General features: G+C 44.4%; 1 protein-coding gene across 1 annotated transcript in view; it reads left to right on the top strand.

Annotated features, from left to right (window-relative positions):
* TSNAX (translin associated factor X) overlaps positions 1 to 24,968 on the top strand; it is a 226,524-nt gene that overhangs the window by 17,051 nt on the left and 184,505 nt on the right. The window contains exons 2-3 of the mRNA XM_069234953.1: positions 1,770 to 1,874; positions 9,215 to 9,329. Of these exons, the coding sequence (XP_069091054.1) occupies positions 1,770 to 1,874; positions 9,215 to 9,329 (220 nt within the window). The remainder of the gene's footprint in view (positions 1 to 1,769; positions 1,875 to 9,214; positions 9,330 to 24,968) is intronic.

The following is a 24,968-nucleotide window of genomic DNA, read 5'->3' as shown; positions in this document are numbered from 1 at the left end:
TACCTCAACTGCAGAGAATTCCACTCTCTGTAAACAGGCAGTTGTGCTGCAGGGGGTTGGGCCTACTTGTCCCAAGGACAACGTAAACATAAAAACTTGTTGCCCTTGACCCCAAACAAGGAATTCCACATCCCTGAAAACATAAAATTATATTTTAACAAGGGACCAGTAGTCAAGAGAGAAAGGAAGAGTTAACAACCAGGGGCCACTGAAAGTCCTGAAGAGAGATAGAGGACAGACCAGATAGGTGAGACAGAGAGAAAGACATTGGTGTATCTGTGGAGATGTTGGAAGGAAAATATAGGCTGGTTTGAGAGAGGAAGAGACAAATAAAAAGTGGTGACAGATACAGGTGAAAAAGAGTCTGCAATCAAAGGAAGATAAGTGTGTCAGGCAGACAGCCAAGAAAGACACTGCTTAGAGAGACAGACATAGAAAGTGAGACAGGTCTGACAGATGCTAGAGGCAGTCTAGAAAGAGACACCTGAAAGTGTATAAAAGAGACACCTGAGAGATTGAAGAGAGATAGACCGTTCAAAAGTACAGAGCAGAAGAGAGAAACAGAGAGAAAGAGGGGTACATATGAAAGAGAGAGAGGACTAATGAGACAAACACATGAAAAAGAATTGCTGAGATTTTGGGGAATGGACATCGATTAGCTGTTGCAATGGCTTGTAGTTTAGGTAGATTAAATAAAACATGGGCGCCCCCCCCCCCCCCCCCCCCCCCCCCCCCCCAAAAAAAAAAAAAGCGTTCCACTGCATCAGTTGGACTTATTTAGTGCAGACCCTGGGAAGGTTCAGGTTTGGCCTGAATTCGACACCAGCTTGAGGTAGAGTGAAAATGGGCAGAACACAAGCAGTGATGAAGCTGAATTGGAAGCATAAGGTGGAGGAATCCGAGGCAGTCAAATGAGTCTGAGGTATTTTGCTAACTAGGAACGAACTAAAAAAGACAAATCCAATTGAAACAATCGTTTGCATTCTTGGCTGATAGTGGCAAAGAATCTGCAATTTGTCTGGTTAGTTCATTACTTCTCTGCCCTTAGCATCGTAATCTGGGCCATGATGTCTCTGTTACTACATCTAGTGACAGTACTAGCAGATGCCAAACGATTGAAAAAAAATGGAATTTAAGTTGTGCAACTTGCCCAAAGATTTTAAGAATGCAGGTTCTGCTGCTATTTTCTGTCCTGAGGCTGCTAGCACAATATATGGCTTGTCGCCAAATAATCTGCGACACAGGTTTAGCATGCCTAAATCGAGAGTACTGCATTAGTTCATGGGTTTTTAGCATCTGATGATTTCCACGAGCGTTCGTGTGAAAGACGTTTCACAGTTTTCCACATGTTCTTTAACTGATGTCCCCCAAACTCCAAATAATTGGAAAACAGAGCCTATGTTAATACTGTACGGCAAAATTACTTTTCGTATCCAGTTCCTAAATCCTAGTAAATCTCTTGTTTTTCCTGTTGTGCAGAGGTGAGGCTCATAATAGCATTTTGAAATAAATGATTGAAAAATAACATCATCACGCCACCGCTTAGAATAGGGACCCAATATAACATGACCCTAGGATACAGACCAGGAAAGCTGCATAACTCTTTTGGGCGTCGAAATGAAGTGGTGCTGGGGGGTAGGAAGGTTTTCAGTTTTTCCATAAATGCATCGTTTTCTTGAATGGGTGTATTAAAAAAGAATGAAGTTCAGAATTTATGCATTTGTCAAAAAGTGATAAATTACTTTTTAAGACTTTACTTTATTTTTCAGGCGGATTTAGAAAAAGGAAACACGATAACTTTCCTCACTCCCAAAGAAGAGAGGATAAAGACATTAATGTTAATTGTTCTTCATCTGTGATGCTAGCCTTTAACTGTAAGTTATTTTTTTATGCTTAAGAAGGTAAATTAGAAAATGCTATCGCTCTAGAAATCTATCTGTTGATGTCAAACAGAGGCGTTTCATATAATTATGTTCATTATCAAATGTTAGGGGAGGTTGACACACCTATTTTGAAAAACTTAGAACTTTGAAAGTAGAACTGTTTGGGTTACTGTGCAGCTTCAAAAAGTATGTTAAGTCAGTGTGTGTGTTTCCTTTTATCTCTATCCACCCCATAAACCTAAAATCACCCATACCTCTCTTTACCTCCATAAGCACATGTTTACCTTTTTTTTTTTTTTTTTAATAACCTAAAAACGTCTTTAAAAACTCTGCACTTACCCGTGAAGTAAATTAGTGTATGATAAAGAATGCAGAGGGAAGGTAAAATTATGTTACTTAGACTTATCTGTGTGGTACTTACCTGCATGGTAAAGTGTAGGGGGTAAAGCTTATACAGGGTAAAGACTCGGCTGTAAAGGCTTGGTACCTTTAGACAGTAGTTAGCACATGTCTCTTACTGGCTACTTAACATGTGGTTGAAAGTTGCCAGACTCTTAAGAAATCTGTCAGACCATTAGCAAATCTTGAAAGGTACCTCATCTGCACTCCATCTTTTGGAGCATGACACCCTCGATTAGTGTCTCATGGGATAGGCTTGTTGACGAGCTGTTGCTGTATTATGACAGAGCACGAAATGTGCTGATGGTGTTTGGGGGATTAATTGTACAGATTATGTTGCAAAAAGTTGTATTAACCATTTGTTTGCTTGTCACAAACCTGCATTTTGAAAGCAAAATTTGTTTAGTGTGTAAGAGTATATGATCATATGGATCTTAAGAATAAAAGTGGTGTGTGGGGCTTTGCTCGCCAGGATGGTTGGGTAGAAGTGAAACACGATGATTCCGGATATCCCAGTAGAAATCCTGCTAAATCTTACTTTGGTATGGTTTCTACCCAGGCCATTTCGCTGCCTGCCTGCACCCCAGGGCTGAGGGATGTGATTCCTGATCCTGGCACTGCGACCAGAGATGAAGCAATGTTGCACAGCGGCTGACAAAGATAAAGGAACCAGGCCTGGTGCCTACTGTCTTTGTAGTGACGCACAGAGTCGAGTTTGGCCTGGATTGCACTCACCACAGCCCTCACAACTGCCCCCCCTCCCCTTCGGACTTTCCGGATTATGTGTGGGTTTGGAATGCTAACTGACTTGTGTGAAGTGAGACAGCACAGCTTTAAGGGCTCACTGGAACTGGACTCGAGGCTGGTGATCCTGGCAGCCCTGGGGATGCCACTGGCACAGATTCTGACAGAGATGGCCTAGATCATGACAAAGACGGCATAGGAGAGCTTCTGCCCTTCCCCTGGGTCCTTGGGCTGCTGGCAGTGTGAGCCAGGTGCTGCTGGCGGGAGCCGCAGGGGGGACTGCGGCACAGGACTCTGCAGCGGTATTTAGCGGCCGATGTTACTGTGTGTCTGGCAGGCTGTGGCATTGCAGTCGAAAGGAACTGGCCTCTAGCTGAGGCGAGGTCTTGTGGCCATGGATAAGCAGTAAGAGAACGCTGGGAACTGGTTCAGGGAGTGTCCCCATCAGATTATGCACTGGAAGAGAGAGTCTCAATTTGCCTGAAGGACCAGACTGCCCTCAATGCGGGAATGCTGAGGGTCCCCCTGAGGGAAGATAGAGTGCACAGCTTGAACGGTTCAGTTGCCCGATCACAGGCCCCCAAAACCCCAGGGTGTGAATGCTGGGTTTTACCTGCTACACTGGAAGGTGGTGGCTGAAACCCTTGGTAGGGCAAAACCTGCACTAAAGTGATTCGTACCGGCTTTGGGCATAATCACGTAGTATGAATTAGCGGTGGCCACAAAGACAAAGCGCAAAAGTGCAGCAAAGAAACACAACCATATAGTACACTTTGTCGCAAACTGTGCCGCAAAGAAGTATGAACCTGGCAGAATCAGAGAGATTAGAATCGGGGGGCAGCCTAAGGAACTTTCAAGGGTGGACTTCCTAGCTATACAAGGATCACAGGAAGCGCTGGAAAAGAGAATAGCAGAAGTTCCTGTGGATGTTAACTTGCTGCGAGCAGACCTGCAGATGGTTGCCCTAATGTGGAGTCCTCCCTGGAATGTTGAATTTGTCGTGAGCTGTGGCCGGAGGGTGTGTTGGATATGTTCATCCTGTAGAGAGTGCACAGCCCCTTAATGGTACAACCACTGCTTCATGCCCCCCTACAGCTCTGATAGCCCGTATCCTGAATTACAAAGACCAGGACTATATATTGTCAGCGGTCAGGGGGACTGCACTACTCCCTTTTGAGAACCAGACCATAGCCATCTACCCTGACTATACGAGCAAAGGGCAATAACAGAGGAAAATCTATGTGTAAGTAAAAGAACAACTTTGGACTCTAGACCTCCAATATATTTTGCTCTTCTCATCTGGTCTCAAGGTGATAGCCCAGGGTAAAAGTCTTCTTTTTTTTTTTTTTTTTTTTTTAGTGCCTGGAGGAAGTGAGGAGGTGTGGGCCTGGCTGGATGTCTGGGAGAAGGGGTCTACAGCGGGGGGCTTGGTGCTTACAGGAGTGGAATTCACAAAAGAAGACGTTACGCATCAGACAGGGAAAGGGATCCAAGGCACTAAGAAACTGAGCCTTTTAGAGCTCCCCAGGTAACTATAGGTAACAGAGGCAGAGGACACCATGGATTTGATTGCCCTGGGTCCGCATCAGGGGAGGATATAGGACAAATGGCTGTGTAGACAGCATCACAGCTGATCATTGATAATACGCTGACCTCACACAGGGGCTCTCAGGTATGGCTGTGACATGCCATAACGGCGGCACCCCCCACCTGGTTTGCCCTCCCGGATCCCAAAAACTTAGACCACACCAATTTCACTTTTATTGAAGAATTGCAGCTGCAGCTTATTTGGCAATTTTTCAACTTAGAAGGAATCCTCCAACCACAAGTTTATTTTATTCAGAGAGCTAGTGTCCTCCTTTCGTGACCTCCCAAACACTGTGCCCCACATTCAGTGCTGGCCAGTCTGCCCCAGGTGCCCTATCACCTTGGGTGACACCATTAATGCGCATTCTGGGCAAGGATCTTCTTCCAGTCCCAACCGGGTGACTTTTTACTTCCGGTGCAACCACTCAATCCTTTCTGGGTAAGCGTCTGCTTCCAACCCAGCCTGATGACCTTTTGCTTCCAGCGCAACCACACCTTCTTTCAGGCAAGCATCTGCTTCCAGCCCACCGGGTGACCATTCACTTCCAGTATCACTATTCATTTCATTCAGGACAAGTGTCTGCTTTCGGGCCAAGAAGGAATTGATATACTGGGTGAACGTCTCTACCCTTCCTTGCCAGTTGACCCAGTCACCTCTACACAAACTTCTTACAGGCCACAGGCCCTGCTCTTGGTTATTTCCTTCTGGTTCAACACATGAGCCTATTGTGAAAGCCTGCCAGGACCGCCCATGGTTCCTGACTGTCACCGGTTTGTGGCCTGTTCTCCTCCAGCAACCTGCCGTCATTCTTGAGGATCACATTGTAAGTATCGCCAGGAGAAAGAGGGCCTGTGCCTTGCACCAGCGGTTAAATTCCTTTCTTTGCCTACCCCATCTCCCCCTTTTTGCTCCCAACCAGTCCGAGTTCTGCTCCCTGGGAGTGGCCTCCACTAAGGCCCATGGTCCAGTCAAATCCTCCATCCAATTGGTGGGGTAGGGGACAAACCAAGGGGCATAGTAGACCGACAGTTCTGGTAGGTTAGATACTTTACCAATTGCTGAGGGACTATCAAATGTGATGATGGTTTGTGCCGGTATCTTAGGTTAAGTGAGTTACATTTTGTAATTGGTTACATCCCGACTCTTTAGGGAGGGGGACGAGTGTCAAGATACATGCTTCTTTTGCCCCACTAGGGAGTTTACTGCTGGCAATCTTGTGCCAGCCTTGTGGCCCCTTAAGGGTGACCCGGTAGGGTTGGTCAAAGCCTGCAAGCGTTTGTCCTTTTTCTTCATTTCCTCCTTTTCCATTGTATAATGCAAGGGATAGTAGTTAAGTTGTAGGGATAGGTGGGGTTTCGTATAAAATTGCTCTTAGTATTGGCACTTTTGTTATACAAATGGGTGAAGTCAAGTGAAATTAGACATGTTAAAGTTCTGTGGTGGAGGGCGAACTGGGGCTGCCTGATTTATTAATGTACTGCGCTGTTATGCAGCTTTCAGTATGTAGCGTACTGGTTTAACGAAGATACAAACTGAGAGAAATCACTGCTAGCAGGAACATATGACCCATCCAAGCGACCAGAGGTTTTTTTATGATTGGAAGGAAAGCTCCCAAGCATTTTTCATAATTGCACTGGCAGATGATTGATGTGTGGCATAGGGTGGTCTGCAAAGTTTTGCGAAGCCCAACCTACACGGCAGAGATGCCCTTGTGGTCCCTGAAGACATTCTCTGACATTCTCAAATACATGTCCGTCACTAGAAGACACAAGGGAGAATTGGTCTGTACAAATGCCAGTGATCTCTATATCAATCACAGATTGATTTCATTAGAGCAGGCTTAGGAACACTTCAGTTATAAGACCAGGACAATTTTTGCTGAACATGCGTCTGGCCCATACAGCATGAGAGGGATAGATTATGCTTCTGGATGAACCACAGGAACACAGTTATGTGGCAGTTAGCACACTTGGTAGGTTGCAGGCAGCTAATACTGCATTTGCATGTGGCCTTGCTTACAGATGGGGGGACAAGACAACTTGAGCCAGGGACTTTTGAAGTATGGTTTGTCCTGATGATTGGACCAGAGCAGAATGGCAAAAATCATGCAAGCAGGTCAGGCAGTAGACCCTTACAACTTGATTTAAGCTTATCCAGTTTAGTGCTCTAAGAGATACATGGCAAACCCAACTAACTGTCTGTATTAGATGCTCACTGCTTTTGGCAGACTTTGTACACTTGACATGAAACCGTCATCCCCTAGTGGAATTCTAGGCTAAAGTGATTAGTACATTATTGCACATAGAGGGGATACCTATGACTGGGGCCATAAAACTGTGCTTGCTGGGGTAGTTATATGAAGCAGTGAAACAAAATTGACAACATGGATGGTAGCACTTTAGTGTAGTCAAGGCAATATGGCGGATCAACATACACTGGACTACATCTTGAACCCTGGATGTAAGGGCCCGGAAGAGAGATTTGAGTGAGCAGTGAGGATGAACAGCATATACTGGCACCGTTCCCCCAGCACCCTTCCCCAGATAACAGGCATCCCTGAACTATGCAATGCTGACATTTGTGGGGCTAGTAGAAATAAAGTCTAGCGCATGGGTGCTCACAACATTTTTCCAGGGGCCAAAAGGCCTGTCTGTGATGTGACCGAGGGCTGCATTGATGCCAGCAGGGTGGCCTTCTGGGGAGGGTGCTGGTGAGCAGTGCCAGTAGGGTGGGTGTAGGGGAAGCTTAGCATATACATCCAGTGGCTGAATTGTACAATGTACAACCAGAAAACCTGGGATTAATCCCATCTTCCCTGTTTTACCAATTTGTGTGATCCTAGGCAATTGTTTTTCATGCCTTCACGATGTGCATTGTACAAAACCTCCTCCTGTGTTTGATTTAATAAACTATAATGTTTTTCATGTACAATATGAACCTAGTCCCAGTTCAAAGAGTGCACTTAACAACTGACTTGCATCTTAGTTCACTACTGACATTATTGTTAGGATGGGGAAGAATGAATATTTGTAAATTCATGTTTAAAAACTATTGCTTTTACAGAAAATACTTCTCAATGCACTGATATGATGTGTTCTATGAAGGTAAAACAGTTCTACATTTTAATGAAATGCACTTTTTGAGTTTTGAAGATACCCTTTCATAATTTTACACTTTTGCTAAAAGAAGTCTTAAAAAATAAAGGTGTTTCTAAATTTAGGCAGTGCAGGGTAATCTAGTTACTTCCTTTCTTTAACTTCAATTAACTTACCAAGCAGGAATCTTACCCACATCGCCCGGCAAACCTCTGTCTTTGCCTGAAGTCATACATTTTCTTTACGTTTCTGTGATGGAAAGTTTTGGGATCCTCAGGAATCCACAAAATTACTATCACCCAGCATTTTGCCCCACCTTTGCCGATTAAAAACTCTGCCCCACTTGTGTGGCTCGGTCTAGTGCCAGTGACAGGAACGGATCCAATGAAGGTCAATAGGAGTCTCCACGCAGTTGCTCCCATTGGCCTTCGGCTGTACTTGGAGTATCACTGGTCTAGCATTACATAAAACATTTCAGAGAAAAGGTTGCTCAGCAACTGCTGTGACTAGATGTGATAGTATGATCAAATACTGCAGATTGTATGCACATTTGTTTCTGAAAATACTAATAAACAGTTAATGAGTAAATGCGGTGAGTGTGAGCAGAAAAAATATTTTAGCCCATTTCCCAGATTACACGGTATAACGCTATATAATCTACAAATGTAGGCACTGCCAGTAGAAAAGAAAGTTCAGTAAAATAGCACGGGAATGGATATGTATTTGTGTGGCATCAAAGAACTGTAGAATAATATTGGTGTAGGTTAAAAGGTGAGGGGAAAGTTGGGCTTTCAGGACAGACCTAAACGTCATTTTAGGTTAACGACTTCCTTTTCCCCCATCTGTGCTACGGTCAGAGAAAATGCCATAAATGTTCCAGTTATCTAAGACACTTTAGTAGCACTACAATGTCAGGTGTGCGACCCCAAAAGTTAAAGCTCCGGCAGCTGAATAAATAAACAAAATGATGATAACTGCGTGGAGGGCAGGCATTTTTTTTTTTGTGGAAGCACCTAACTTCCCTATCAAAACATGTACTCCTGGCTACCAGCATGCGGGTGAAGCTAAATCCCCTCTCCAGTGATGCTTGCATAAAAGTCTGGCAACAGCTGCACTGCCAGGCCAGACCATAAAATGGAATTGGTGAAGCTGTGTTTCCATTAGTTCACTAGCAATAGCACCGTCTCTGAAATTAACTTAACTAGATATCCAACTGCATGAATACAAATGGCATGTGTAGGTGGCTGCTTTTCGTCTTCCACCTTCAAGAGTTGAGCATAGCTCCAGCACCTTCTCAAAACCCATCAGGAGACAAGTCCAATTTTCAGGTCCAGGAAGGCCATGAGCAATGCATCAGAGTCTGTTGCTGTGTTAAAAATGTTCCTTTTAGATATTCTCGCACTGAATAGAGTATGTTGTTTACAAGCACTTCATATTGATACAAGAACTGTTCTTTCTCCTGACCCATCATGATGTTGTGTAAAAATGTGTTTCTTACGCTTAAGCATTTCAGCATGACCTTGATGCAAGACATGATAAGTATGAACGACTTGTGAAACTGGGTCGTGATATAACCATTGAAAGCAAAAGAACAATTTTCCTTCTGCATAGAGTTATCAGGTAGGCCTTTATGATTTATTTTTGATGCCCATGTTTATGTTGGGTGAAAATCCTTTGTGATAAACGCGCATTTCCTTACTGCGTGTAAGTTTGCGAACAATATTTGAGCATTTTTGTCCCGTGGCGCATAAAGCATGGATTAAAAGTATTTTGTACTCTTGTTTTTACCATTCTTGTTAGTGCTAAATGAAAATAAATGATTGCGCCTAAAACGCATATCGCTTTACAAACACCATTGAGCTTGTTCTGTGTCCCATGATCAATCTGGAGCAACAGTGTATAGCGAGTTCAGAGTCCTTCAAATACTACTGAAGGAATTTGCACAGTGAATTACTATTACTATAATGCTGTTTTGCCAGATATAAGACTGAAACCTCGTATTATACAGTGGTCTGACATCGAAAACCTGTGAAACTGTCCTGATTTAGAGACCTTGCTGTAATGGTCTCCCCCAATGCTGCCGTCCCAGCCCAGTAATAGTTTTACAGACCAGTTCTCCCAATATACAAAAGTGAAGGGCGAAATCCATAAATCCAATTATTTGGGAAGTAACGTACTCAGACTTGGATCATATAGTTTTGCGTATAGGCATATCCTACTGGTGCTGCTGGTAGTGGAGTAAACTGAGCTTTAACCAAACCAGTGGGGTTGGCTTTATGTATAGGGAAATTGCATCAATATCTGCTTTAGCACTTCAATGAGCCTATCACATGTCACACTAATTGTGGCGGACACCCTCCCAAAGGTGGTGAGCATATGGGGGGCCCTTTCAAGACTTATTAAGGTTCTGACACAATATAACACTTTGCGAGAGTCTAGAATCTCATGCAAATAACAGTGACATATCCAGTACCATTTAAAGATGAAAACTTCACTAATAAAAAGGATGTACATGATGGCCCTTAGAGTGTATTTTACCCCCACAATGCAAAATGTATATCATCCAGTAGCAGATTGAGTGTTCCTCACTCTCAGAAGCGGTATAGTAGGGACAGCAGCAGTGCAATAGTTTTTATTTGTTTTTTTAAGAACCAAAACCAACACTGCAAAGGCAGCAATATTGAACGCTCTGCACAGATTGAACTGTTAATGCAAAGATGACAGTTTATGCTTCTCTCTTACAAGCAGAACAAGTAAAACGTGAGCAGCAACACTTGAGCGTCTGTTTCTTGTGGCAGCATCTGCTTGTTACTAAAATTGTCACTGTCCTGAATCTTTCACTAAATTGGTGACAGTTTGGCCGTTTTGAGAGACCTGATCGTTTAGTTCGGCAGACCAAATTCAAGAGCAATATATCTGACATGACTGGAATTGAGAACAAAGTTTAGTTGGTTATTGAACTGTAGAACAGGTAAACCGTATGGTAATAGGTAGTGTGTCCTTTACCCTCACAGATCGGGGGGCGCTAAAACAAAAATGTCCAATGGGTGATATTTGAACATGTAAAGTATCTTGAGATAGCTGGAATTACTAAATACATATTGGCTGAACATTGCAGTTAACCAAGAACGGATGCTTAACGTCATGCTGAATAAACCGCCTTCACTCTGACTGTCTCTGCAGTATTATCATTACTGGATGGATATGGTGTTTTCTTCGATCGTCTCTTGCTACTTTGTCAACCTTTACATTGGGAGTCATTATTACATAGATATAAGTACATCAGGAGTACTTTTAGATCGCAGTTCTTTATTTCAGGAGTGCTATTACTTCACAACTAAATTTGGGAGTATTTCTAGATATATTAATAAATAAAACTTACTGGTGATTGCCAGTAGGTAGTTACACGTAGGACCTAGATTCCATAGGAAAAGCTTTTTTGTTTTGCTAATGACTTTAGCACCATTTGACAAATCTTCATGACCGTTTCAAAATTAGTTTCACTTCAGCTGCTGTTTGGAATGTTTTGGGATGATTCGTCAAGGGTGGGTTGGGGGGGGGGGGAAAGGGAGGGAGTCCCAAAGCGTATTTTTCCCATGCAATCTTCCATTGGGATATTAGACATCACTACAGCCCGAACTGCTGAACTGATTTACAGCAAAGTTGGCAGAAAGCTAGATCTTGGTACAGAAAGATCTCTTTTTGTAATTTGGTGTAAATCTGTTAAGTAGTTTATGTATATCTAGAGGCGCAGATTCATGCACCTGGAACCTGAGAGGAAAGTTGCAGCAGGCGATTTTTGTGAATGGACACAAGGTTCCCTGGGCGTGGGGAGCGGGTTGTAAATAGGATGTAGGATTTAGGATAGCTGATCCTGAACCCTTGTGACCGGATGGAGAGGTCTGTGAGGGACCCCTTATGGGCAAGAAATTGCCCAAAAATGTTTTTTGGGCGTGAGAGGATCTGCAGATCCAGTACAGTGCTCAGTGCAGCCCGTGCAAATCTGGGACTGCTCAAAGGATCCAGACCCAATCAGAAAAACATATACCCCCACACACTCACAGAGCCCTAAAACTACTACCACACCCACTCACATATCCACACAGCCACTCCCAAACCCATTCACACACACCCACTAATAGACCCACAGAACTACTACTACACCCACTGAAAGACCCACTCACACTGACACACCCACAGACCGGCAAAAACACTACCTTACCCACTCACAGATACACACATGCACTCACTCACACACCCACTCACTCATCCACTCACATGCCCATTCACACACTCGCATCTCCACTCACACTCAAATGCCCATGCACACTTGGACACCTACTTACCCACTCATTCACATACTCACACACCCACACAGAGACCCACCAAACCACTACCACACCAACTCAGACCCAAACAGCCACTTACACACACACACCCCTACTCACACACTCGTTCACACTCACAATCCACTCATAGACCCACAGTACCACTACCGCACCGCCTCACAGATTCATACAGCCACTCACAGACCCGCTTACGCACGGACCGGCTCACACACATTTATGTACTGATACATCCACTCAGAGAACCACTCACACACCTACTCACAGACCTCTCCCACAGACACTCACACACCCTCAAAACCACTACTGCACCTCCTCACAGACCTATACAGCCACTTGCAGACCCACCTGCACACCCATACGGTCACTGATACATCCATTCAGAGAATCACTCACAGACCCAAACAGGCACTACGGACGGAGACACACACACACACACACACACACACACACACACGGAGACACACACACGGACGGAGACACACACACACACACACACACACACACACACGGACGGACGGGGAGACACACACACACACAGACAGACGGAGACACACACCCCCACACCCTCTCTCTTATAAACCCACTCACAAACCCATACAGCAAAATAGGATACGTTGCCGATCCTCCTACAATATAACAGGCAGACCCCTTATATAGCCGGGGATCTGCAACAGGTCCAAGTGAGAAAATAGAAAAAAAGGATTTGAAAACAAAAAACAGTTTTTGGGAAAAGGGTTGGCTCTGAAAAGAGCCTTTGTGTTTATGATGTGTAAATTATAATTACACATAGAACAGGATTCAGTCTTTTAAGTTGTTAAATACCCTGTTGCCTCCGTGTGTGAAATGAGCCCAGTCTTTTCTATATATTCCATCCATATAGAAGCATAAGTTCTTATAGTTTATAGGGCCCATGTGGTCTTGGAGAAATGCAGAAACAGCTTTATTGGCGAGTTTCCTGGATTTCTCTATCTGCAAACAAAATTTGGTTGACCACTGCCACATGTCTTCTACAAATGTTGGATAACACCAAGTCAGTATGTGGCAAAAGTGACAATTTATTAAAGGTATCTTTCGTTAGGATTTTCAGTCCTACCCTAGTAATTGTGCCTGGGTCATTGCTATCACAGTGCACAATCATGAGGTCTAGTTTTGGCAATCTGCATTGCTTTCAACCAAACGCAGCAGATGATGCCACCTTAACCCTCTCTGACCGACCCAAAGAATGTCAGCTTTGGGTAAAGCTAGCGTCCTGCCAATACCACACTTTCTAGCACTCTCTCTAGCCCTAAACACAAAGCTATAGCCCACAGCCCATACTCTGACCATTTAGGAGACAAGGCAGGAGTAGCACACAGGAAAAGGAGGCAGGAGAATAAGGCAGTTTTGAAGATGAAAGGCAGTTACAATGGAGGACGGCAAGTGCAATATAAAAGAACCATTGATTGGATGGTGGAAATGTGCAGGGAACTAGGTAGTGATTTTAAGAAAAAAATAACTGACGCTTTGATTTGGCTTTAAAAAAATAAAAATATGTTATTTGGGATATGCTTGAAATTGCAAACAGTCAACCACACATGCTACATTTAATGAGAAGCTAGTATGCTGTTAAAAGTCTTGTGAACCTTTGACCTAGTAGAAGGCAGAGACTTCTGGAAACACAGTTACTTTGGAAACGGAGCAAAAAGCGTGTGGGGGAGTGAACAAAAGGCACTGCAGTCCGAAACCCAAAAGCAGACTGGTGTACAAAAAATGCTCAATAGGGAGAGTTTGTTTCGTAATTGACATTATTTTACAAAATAAAATATAAATGAAAAGTATTAACAGCAGATTGTTGAATGCTTTTAATGGCTGTTGTGTGGATCTGCAAATGGACTGTGGTCTACACAGGGGGTGGGGGGGGGTCTGTGCAGAGCCGCACCATTGAATCTGCAAAAAAATAAAAAAATTGGTCTTATTTACAGGAAACATAGAAAAAGTTAAAATTAATGACCATTTAGAAGTGGTATAACAAAAATAAAAGATGAAAGGAAGTCTGTAATTTGCTAGGCTCAGCAGTATGAGTGAGAGTACACTGGGCAAGGTAGCCATTATTGTTACTTTTCTACTGAGTGGAGGAGGATTGCCATGTTTCTGACTGACTTGATATTTGCAGATATTAACAGACATTAAAATAAAAGTTGGACAACAACAAAGAGATTTTGCAGGTATGCGAATTAGTTTGTACTATAAAAAAAAAAGTTTATTAAAAGAATAAACTATGCTTGTATGAGTGGAAAGAAAATGTGTAGCGTCCAGACAGTACTGCAAAAGGCAAAATAGAAGGGAGGTTTGATGATAACTTTAAGGAAAAAAATAGTGAGCAGCTAAGAAGGGAGAGGAATCGCTATGCTAAAAATATAGTTATGTTATTAAGCCAGTATAAATGAATGGGTTTGAAATTAAGTGTGGGTGCTTGCTTATAGCATGTAATTTAATAGTATGTATTTTGCACCCACTCACACAGTCAGGCAGACACTTACACACCAAGCTATGCTCCTACAAAAGCCATTATGTACCCACCAGTCACATAGACAGATAGTCACTGACACACTCCATCACAAATCCATAAAACCATTCACCCAAGCATTTACTCACCTATGCATCCACTTACAAAGCCATTCACACGCCCATGCAGGCACTCACACTCAAACACCCATTCATGTAACCAGCACGCACAGTCCGTTACACACGCACTTACACACCTAGTTATACATCAAGTCACCCACCTATGCAGTTATTCACATACCTATTTACAAACCTATACAGCCACTCACACATCCAGACAGCGACACTTAGACATCCACACACACACCACTTGTGTATCCATCAGTAACAGAGCCACTTGCACACAGTTCCACACACAAATACCTACTAATTCAGACAGTTACCAATCCATAAACCACTTACATAAACAGTTAGATACCAATAGAGTCACTAACACACCCAGTCAAACACCCACACAGCTACCTGCACATCCAGTGACACACCCTTAGAAGCATGGATACAGTCACTTACTTATCCACTCACACAGCCACTCATATACTCATTGTTACACCCTTATCAGATTCTTACACAGCCTGTTACACACTGATTTAACCAGTTATACAGCTACTCCATATAGTAGGTAGGCTAATACTATGTATTGTAAAGTTACATGTATTCTATATTTGCTTGTCCGATATCTACTTGTGTTTCAAAGGGGAATGGACGATGGAACGGTGAGGTGAAAAAATAACAATTATGGTTGCTGACAGCATCCATAAACTGGGCAACAGGTGACATTTTTTGTGCAACTGGCATATGGCATTTGCTACAGTGAGTGGCCATGTTTTCCAGGATGGTACCCATATGGTCAAGAAATAAGGGTCCCAAAGATTGTCCAGCTGATGATGATGATGATGTACCACCTTCCATCTCTCTCATCATCTTGTGATATTTCCTATGTATGATTTTCAGGTATTTCCATATAGAAATGTACCATGTGAATACTTTTCACCATAAGTTGTGTGCTGCATGTATTGAATTGGACACGTTTTGGGAAGATTTTTGTTTTCTTCTGAAGGGATGGATAAATATTGTCAAACATTAGATGTATTCTTTAGAGGGGGTAAGTAGTCTTCTTTGTCTTGCTCTTCCCTTTCTATCTTCAGCAGAAAACATATTAATTTTGAAACTCTGTTCTTTTGAAGGAAAGCCAGAAAAACAATGTGGCTGTGGCTACAAGTCGGTCCCCAGAGAGATGTGAAACCCAAATATCTGATCTAGGGTATTGTTTATGTTGATGGCTAGAGATTTAGGTGCTCATTATGACTTTGACGGAAATTCTCGAAGATCGCTGTCTAATCGGGCGCCAAAAGATCTCCGTATTACAAGTCACCAAAAGAACACTGCCCAAAAACAGCCAAAAATCCAAAATCGTGGACCTGACCGATAGCAGAAGCGAGATGTTTCCACCCCCACGCCAACATCCCGCCCTCCAGATTATGACTCGCAAATCAGCACTGCGGTCTTTACATGGCGGTAATCCTTTGGTGGTCTGCACCACTGTGGTAAAAAATGCACCTCCACCAGCACACACCACCACACTGGACAATACGAATACCCCACACCCGATACACATACACACACCACATACACCTCTATATAACACAGCCCTACACACCCTCACAATCTTTTGCATCTAGAAATTTTGACAGAGAGAGGGAAGACCACACTAACAGAAGACACGGCACCTGGATACCATAAGCACCATCACACTGAGCACGGATCACACAACAGCATCAGCAACACACACACCAACACTGCACACAAACGCCACAAACCACATGCACACCCTAGCACTCCACTTCACCCCAAAAAAGAGCACTGCCAGCATCCCTGCACATCACACACCCCACCACCTAAAACACAACCACCATGGCACCACAAAAACACCCACAATTAACAGACAACGAGTTGAGGGTCATGGTTGGCTAAATCGTCCGAGTGGAGCCACAGCTGTATGGAGCACAGGTCCAGCAGACATCCATAGCCTGGTAAACGGAGTTATAGCAGAGGATCGTCGACAGGGTGAACGCAGTGGGAAACCATCCATGCACAACGGATGACATCAGGAAGAGGACAAACGACTTACGGGGGAAGGTACGGTCCCTGGCATCGAGACACCACATAGCCGTAATGAAGACTGGTGGTGAGCCCCCACCTCCTACTCCTGAGTTCACATTGTGAGAGGAGAAGGTCTTGGCCATCCTACACCCAGAGGGCCTGACGGAAATACCTGGAGGACTGGACTCTGGTAAGACAACAACACTCCCCGGACACAATGTACTCCTCCACAGCATGTACCTCCCCACCACCCTGTCACCTCCTCATTCCACCCTTACCTGGACCAATCCACCCTGAACCCAATACCCTCCCTTGCATCCCACACCTCCCCACTACCACCATTCCCACACAGGCCCACCCAGTGCATGGATTTCTCACACTGCAGCAAGTACTATAACTACCACAATGCAACGCTCCCAACCATTATAGAACTGCTAATTCCTCTCCACATTTGGACACCTGCACATGCAACCATGTCACCCCCCCTTCATCATCAAGAAATATTGAATGCACATCAGCACATGGCAATGACAGCCGTCAAGACCACCATCAAATATATAGCAAATCAATTACAATAGCAACTTCCAACAGACCCAAAAACTAGCAGTTGTCAAGAAACTGTCAATGCCACTACTGGTCCGCCATTGCAGGCAATGATAGCAAACAACCATGTGTACCACAACTACTATACCATCATGTAGAACACTTCCTCTCACGCGACAGGTAACCCTACTACTGCCACACAGCAGGTATCTGATTTACCTTACTGAAAGTTTGTGATTTTTAGTGTAATTTTATTTAATACAATTTACTCTATTTGTTCAATGTGGTTTGTAATTTTGTTTGTTTGAAGTTTAGACTTTAGAACTGTTTTGGTAGTGCATAAATACTTTGCACATTCCCGTAACGTAGGGCTTTCTGCGGTGTGCCATAACTACCAGGGTGTTAAGGTTAGGTTAATTTAGTGACTTTGGGTTTATTTTGACAAATTATTTTTTTCATTTCTTGAGATGGGCAACTGCCCACACCCAGTAATAATCCACTTGATTACAAATTGCTTTTCACGCTAAGCATAAAGCTATGTTGCAGTTTGTTACCCATGGTCCGCAAAGACAGTTGAGATCTCTTAGCAGAGTAATTCATTTGTCATCAGTCCATAAATGTTGTTGGTGGCTTTGCTTTGTGTTCTTTGCAGTTTCTGGATATTTTCTTTAGACGGGGGACCTAAATATACACTATGCAATATTACAATCTACACATAACTACTGCATATGTCAGTAGTTTGTGTTGTTTGTCTGTTAGCAAGGGACAGATTTTTGATAGGGCATAGATGTGGGAGTTAGTAGATTTTACAGTATCCAGAGCCTGAGTCAAAAGATGGGCATGAGTCAAAGGACCCAAGATTTGTTATTTCAATCAAATTTGATGTCCTGCAATGCACACCTTTAACTTCTACTATGATATCATGCCTTTTGAATTTTCTCTTTGCATTAAGTGATATGCTACACCTGCTTGTTGTGGAATTACTTGATCTCAGAGTGAAGCTAGATCACCAGAATGAGGTGAAACAAAGTCTGCAAATAGGGATGAAACGAAGTCTCCATAACTCTAATGGAAATGCTCTTTTTCCTAGGATTGCTGTCCTAACCATCCCTGTTAGATCTCACTCAATACACTTACTCCTGAGGAGCCTGTCTTGAACAGAAACCCCAGTGCTTCAGATTACCTACCAAACCTTACCTCATACACAACCTTACACTGGAATACTCTGTGACCACACAACAAACAACACATCCTGCTGATACAATCCAGAGAACTTGATGTTTTAAAAGGAAAGATGCATTTGCTGAAACAAGCCCACAAGAATTGCCTCCTCTCAACCTTGTGACCCCATCTCTTATACATCACATCAGATTTGCCCCCCCGGACTGCAGTTTCGTATGCAACTACCATATTTTTACTCATCCAAGATGACCTTGGTGCTAATATGCTTGCAGAAAACTGTTCATGCCCACCAATCATACCACTGTCTTAGAACTATCATGTAATATTCTTCCCCTCAGCGGAACTGAAAAAGCTAGTAGGAAGATTTTGTGCATGTATTTACAATGATACTCTTAAAAGCAGACTGTTTAACTTTTCATTCCTGTACCTCACTGTGTGGGATACAAACACCTAAAGCGCTAAGGAGATAAGGATATAGCCCACCTGGAAGGACAAAAGTCCTGTGGATGTGTTTTTTACTATGCCACTAGTCAACTGTCTTTTTCTTTTTAGATTTTCTTGGGAGATGTCAACTTCTATCATTCCCGTTGGACATCAACCTATTAGAATGTTGCTCCTCCTCTACCCACAATAACAGCTACACCTTCAACCTATTTTCCTAAAGAAACGGAATAATACAAACCTCTAACCCTTTCAAGTTGGATCAGTCACACCATTTCTTTCCTTTCAAAACCCTGATCTCCAAGGGATTGGCCAGCACCCAACAACGATCGCTGTCTGGTGGTAAGCTTCTTACAAATAACCCTAAAATGGCCGTGATCAGCAAGGCACAATAGTTTTCAGGACCACAGGTAATGTAGAGGAGACAGGGAAAGACTCCAAAGAGGCTACTAACTGGCACTGATGAGATGCTGGTCATTTATAGCAGTGTTAGGCTGAGGGGTCTCCCAGCATGTGGGCTTGACAACCATATTTTGCCTCCTAAGGAACGTACATGGGTTGTGAAGATGGCCTCATGTAGTAATGCCAGGCAGAAACCCTGGGACATAGTCCGTTCCATTGAAGAGCTGGGGCGGGAGCTTGTGAATCTCATGATAGCATTCCAACATCTTGCTACAAACATTTGTGGCGCAAGAAGACTACTTAAATTAATGCTCTCCGGAACTGTGAATTATAAGGGGAAATCAGGGATAATACTGTTCGGACTGAGGATTCAATAGATACCAAACTACAGAATTATGTCAACATAAAAACTAATAAGTACTATTCATTGTAAAAAAGTAGAGTCTCTTGTGGCTGTTAGGACCCAGCATTCTCAGAAACTATACCTCCCAAAGCCCACCTTCCAGCTGCACTCTGTTCTGTTTACCACACCAGAGTGTCACCATGGTTAAATGAGGGTTTGGCTTGTAAGGGGGTACTGAGGAGGGAAAAGCGATCTGGAGTGACAGTAATAAGATATGTCAGTCGTAGGCTTAACTCTGATCAGCCGCTAACCAAATAAGAAAATGTTATATACATGTAGTCCTGGTTCTGCATCTTAAGAATATGTATTAAAGCCATAAATGCTTAGAAGTATTCCCCACTGTTTGTGTGTGGACCACATAACACACATCTATAAAGTTAATTTCATGGAAAACGCATCAAAGAATGTCTTTGTCCCTGAATCTCTATAAATCAGTTGAATGAAAACATAAAAAAACAAAAAACTTAATTTTTCATGAATGTTAAGCAGAGTGTGATGACATGGGGTGTACGTGTACTATATGGTGTGGTTGTGCGACCTCACCGTGTAATAAACTTAGCAACCCCTTTAGGACAAGTAGATTTCATTTGTTAAACCTTAAGCTCATCCCGCGGTATCTGTGGCACTGAGCAGCAAGGCTTACACAAAGAAACAAGTGTAATGCATTTAAGCAGCACCAAAACAATTGAAGAAGAAATTTGTGACGCTCAAGAAATCTGACACCAATTTATAAAAATAAGTTGTATTTTTATGTATATTTATACACCACAATGAAAATGTTCTACTGGGGGATTTCGGAGACACAGCAATTTCAAGGTATGGTAAATATGCATTTTTTCACTTCACCAAAAACAAGCGCTGGCAATTTCAACTAATTTGAGACAAACTTTGTAAAGAAAATCTTGAGTAAGTTTCATTGCATTTACTTTGAGTGACTTTAGGTGACCAATTCTGGAAGGGAGCCAGTCAGGGGGGCCACAAGGGCCTCAGAAACAGTTAAGTTGGAGAAAGAAGCAGTCTTCTGGAAGCTCCATGCACTTTATTCCCTTTGCTGTAGGTTCATATGGAAGTTGTGGGAGTGGTCCTGATGCAAGGGACACAGGATGCAGAAGATGTTCAGGGATGCTGTAAAAGTGATGTGGTCGACAGTGCTCTTCCTGCGGTTTCTTCTCGGTCCACTAACTCAGTGAGGTGGTCCTGGCCACAGGGACCAATGTCCTTTGAAGTCCTCTTGGACCTGGCAGAAGTGCAGTTCCCTATCAGACTCCCAGTCTCTCAGTTCAGCCAAATCCTTTTCTGGGTGATCATCTGCCTACTGAGTAATCACACTGCACTTTCACAACTCTCTTGTGTCCAACAGACTTGGGTGCAACTTTGACTGCTGAGTCCTGGTCTCTGGTGCTGCATGTCAGCGAGAAACGATTGGTTGAAGATTTGGGCTACTAACTCACCCCAGCAGGTTTCTTCAGCTGTTGTAGTAATTTGCTGCAAACACTGGGTCCACCAACTGACCCTTCTGTCTCTTGCTTTGGCTGGGCCCCGTGGACAACCTCTCTGCATGGAGGACACAGCATGCACAGTCCCTTCTCCTTTGCTAGACAGCAGGTGAAGTCCACTCTGGTGCAGCATCTCTTCAATGGTTGCTGATGCAGGAGGGCAGTCCTTCCGTCCTATAATCCAGTCCGTTGAGATCTGGGTGCCCTCAGGGTAGGATGTGGTTGGTAACCAATGAATACAAGGTCCCCCCCCCCCTCCCCCCTTGATGAGCACTTACAGCAAAGTGTGGCATCTGGCTATCGAAGGACTTGCCTTTCTGCCCACTTCTAACATGGCAGAACCACTCTCTCTGCAACCAGCGCTTCCTAGCCCAAATCAGAGGTGTGGTTACCAAGAGGCAAACTGGCTTCCCCTTCCCTTACCAAGTGCCAGCCTGTAGACCTCAATAGGCCAGCCCCTCTCCCAAGAGTTTTAACATTTGCTCTTCAAAGGCATATTTGTCTTTGAAGCTCACCTTTTGGGTCAACGTCCATGTAGCTTCCTGCCCGGGAGAGGTAACCTCCTTCTCCCTTGCACGCTGCTATTGTCTTCTTTCCCAGGAGTCGTTTGCATGTCTCCCCAGGAGGGCAGAAAGCTGTCTCAAGGAGAACCCACATGTGCAGTCGTGGACAGGCACAGGAGATTTAGGACAACAAAATGACAACTTTGTAAAAGTTGCGCACTGCGACAAGTTATATCAATTCTGACTTTGGCTTAATGAAACAAGTTGTTTGATACCTTACAGTAGCAACTTTGGTAGTCCCAGTCAAATGTTAACAGGGCTGCTGTGGCAGATTGCCACTCTTAACTTGCCATTGGGGCTACTAGCTTTTTCCACAGGAAAAAACAGTTGAACAGTTGTGGGTTTTTAATGTTGGAACATATAAAACACGTTTTCCTTTAGAATATACAGCACACTGCCTTTAATGTTGCCAGGCCTGTTTCAGGGGTGACCTGTGTATATTAAAAAAGGAAGCCTTGACTTTGTCATGATTTTTAATGGGAAAGTTGAGTTAGCAGTTGCCCTTTCAGTCTGTAGTGGCAGACTAGGAGCCATGTTGTACTCTTGTCACATGAAGGCACACTTTCTCTCTCTTTCTCTTTTTTTATTCTCTTTCTTTTTTCTCTCTTACTTTTTCTCTCTCCTTCTCACAACCAGTGTAGTCCATGGGCTGACCCCTCCAACTTACAGCCCCTGGCCACAGGAGTATCATATACTAGGGACTTACAAGTAAGTTAGCCTATGTCACGTGGGTATAATTAACCATACACAGTCTAGAGTCAGGGCACATGCACTGAGGTCTGGTTTGCAGGCCTCAGTGCACTCTTAGAGTCAAAAAAGCCAACAGCATCGGTTCAGAACTTCGGGGTTGACCGTACAAAAAGAGGCATGTCCTTCAACAGAGTACCCCAAGATTATTCATAGAGTTCTTAGGATGGAATTATTGCACTTGGTTTAAGTTAACCCCAAACACCCACCACCAGCAACACGGGGCTGGTCAGGTGCAGAGGTCAAAGTTGAGCAATTTTAACAAGGGCTCTTATGGAGACAGGGGTACTCGGAATTCGATTTACCAGTAGACAAGTACCTGCGGCTCTGAGGGTAGACCAGGGGTGTTTTAGAAGAGCACTGGAGGGGCCACAGAGAGGCACCAGACACACACCCTCAGTGGCACGGGTGTGACTGGGTGCAGTGTGCAAACAGGATGTTGGGCTTCCAATGCTGGTCTATGAGGAGACCCTGGGGTCATTCAGAGGCTGCAGGCATGGTCTGGGGGGGGCTGTCTCGGGCACACCACTGATCGGATAGGTAGGAGGGCCACCTACTGAACGCTGTGGCACTGGGGGACTGTTTCTCCAAGGCCTGGGGGCTGCAGGTGCAGTGTCTCCTTTAGGTGTTGGATATCTTCATCCGGAGCTCACGGTCAGGTGCATCCTCGGGATTCTCTCTGCAGGCGTTGTCGTTGAGAGGTCAAACCAGGGTGGGCACTTGCACGCAGTCGCCTGGGGACCCTCTCTTCCTGGGTGGACCACCTGGACACTGCCCGTGGGCATCGGGTACACAGGGGTCAAGACTCGCACTTCTGGAGTGAGGGGTGAGTCCTTGGTTGTAGGTTTCTTCAGACAGAGCCACTATCCTCAGGTGTTCTTGATCTTTTTGGGTGCAGGACTGTCCTCTGGAGTTGGCAGAGGTCGCTGGGCCTGCTGGACGCGTCATGGTCTATTTGTAGGTTCTTTGAAGCAGGAGACAGGCCGGTAGGGCTGGGGCCAAAGCAGTTTTCGTCTTCCTTTTTCACTGCTGGAGTTTTCAGCTCGGCAGTCCTTCTCCTTCTTGGTTGCCAGAAATCTGGTGAGTTGGGTTCAGGGAAGCCCTTAAATATAAGATTATGGGTTGTTACAGGGGTCAGAGGGCAGTAGCCAATGGCTACTGACCCTGAGCGTGGCTACATCCTCCTTCTGTCCAATCCCTTTGGGGAGGAGAGGACACTCCTATCCCTATTGGTCCCTGTCTTCCATACAGAGATGGATGATTCTGCAGGGAGCGGGTCACTTCAGCTCTGGACACCTTAGGGGTGGTCCCAGTAGAAGTGGTCACTCCTCCTTGTTTTTCCTAAGTTTCCTGCCGAACTGGCTGCCAAAAGTGGGGGCTTGTCCGGGGGACGGGAATCACCACTAACTGGAGAGCCCTGGGGCACTTAAACACGAGGCCTGGGCCTTTGAGGCTCACCACCTGTAGGAGGCTGGCCTGGCTTGTAGTGGGTACCAGAGGTACTTACGCCTTGTGCCAGATCCAGTTATCCCTTATTTGTGTAGAAGCGGTGTTTCTAGCAGCTTAGGCTGATAGAAGGTAGCTATGGCAAAGCAGCTTAGGATGAACTAGGAGACATGTAAAGCGCCTACTATACCACTGGTGTCATATGCACAATATCATAAGAAAACACAATACACAGAAGTACTAAAAATAAAGGTACTGTGTGTTCGATGGCATATGTTGCTGCAGATACACATGTTTGGCACAGTCCGCTTCCTGGTGTTGGGCTCGGAGTATTACAAGTTGTTTTTCTTCGAAGAAGTCTTTTTTGGTCACGGGACCGAAGGACTCCTCCCTCTTCGGCTCCATTGCGCATGGGCGTCGACTCCATCTTAGATTGTTTTTTTCCGCTGTCGGGTTCGGACGTATTCCTTTTCGCTCCGTGTTTCGGTTCGGAAAGTTAGTCAGAATCTCGGTAGAAAGCGTCGGTATTGTTCCGTTCGGTATCGGGATAGTTAGGTACATCGACACCGATCATCGGAAGACTTTGGGGTAGCTTCGATTCCCCCATCGGGGCCTGGTCGGCCCGACCGCGTGCGACATCGAAGCCGATGGAACGGACCCCGTTCCGTTTCTGCCCAAAATGTCACAGTAAGTATCCTTATACAGATCAGCACTTGGTCTGTAACTTGTGCTTGTCCCCCGAGCACAAGGAGGATACCTGTGAGGCCGGTCGAGCCTTCCGGTCCAGAAAAACACTCCGGGACCGAAGAGCCAGGCGTCTACAAATGGCGTCCACGCCGACAAAACAACGTTTCGACGACGAAGAGGAAACATTCTCGGTTCCGGACTCAGAATCCGGAGACTCCGACGTCGAACAACAGCAACAAACTGTGAGTAAGACGTCGAAAAGTAAAACCATCGACAAAACGAAAGCCCAGGGGACGCCACTGCCAACAGGCCATGGCTCGACCCATAAAACAGGCGACCAGTCGAAGGCGCCGAAA

Source organism: Pleurodeles waltl, chromosome 5, assembly GCF_031143425.1.
Source record: "Pleurodeles waltl isolate 20211129_DDA chromosome 5, aPleWal1.hap1.20221129, whole genome shotgun sequence".
NCBI lineage: Eukaryota > Metazoa > Chordata > Amphibia > Caudata > Salamandridae > Pleurodeles > Pleurodeles waltl.
The sequence above is the reverse complement of the archived record's forward strand: the minus strand, read 5'-3'. Positions and strand labels throughout refer to the sequence as shown.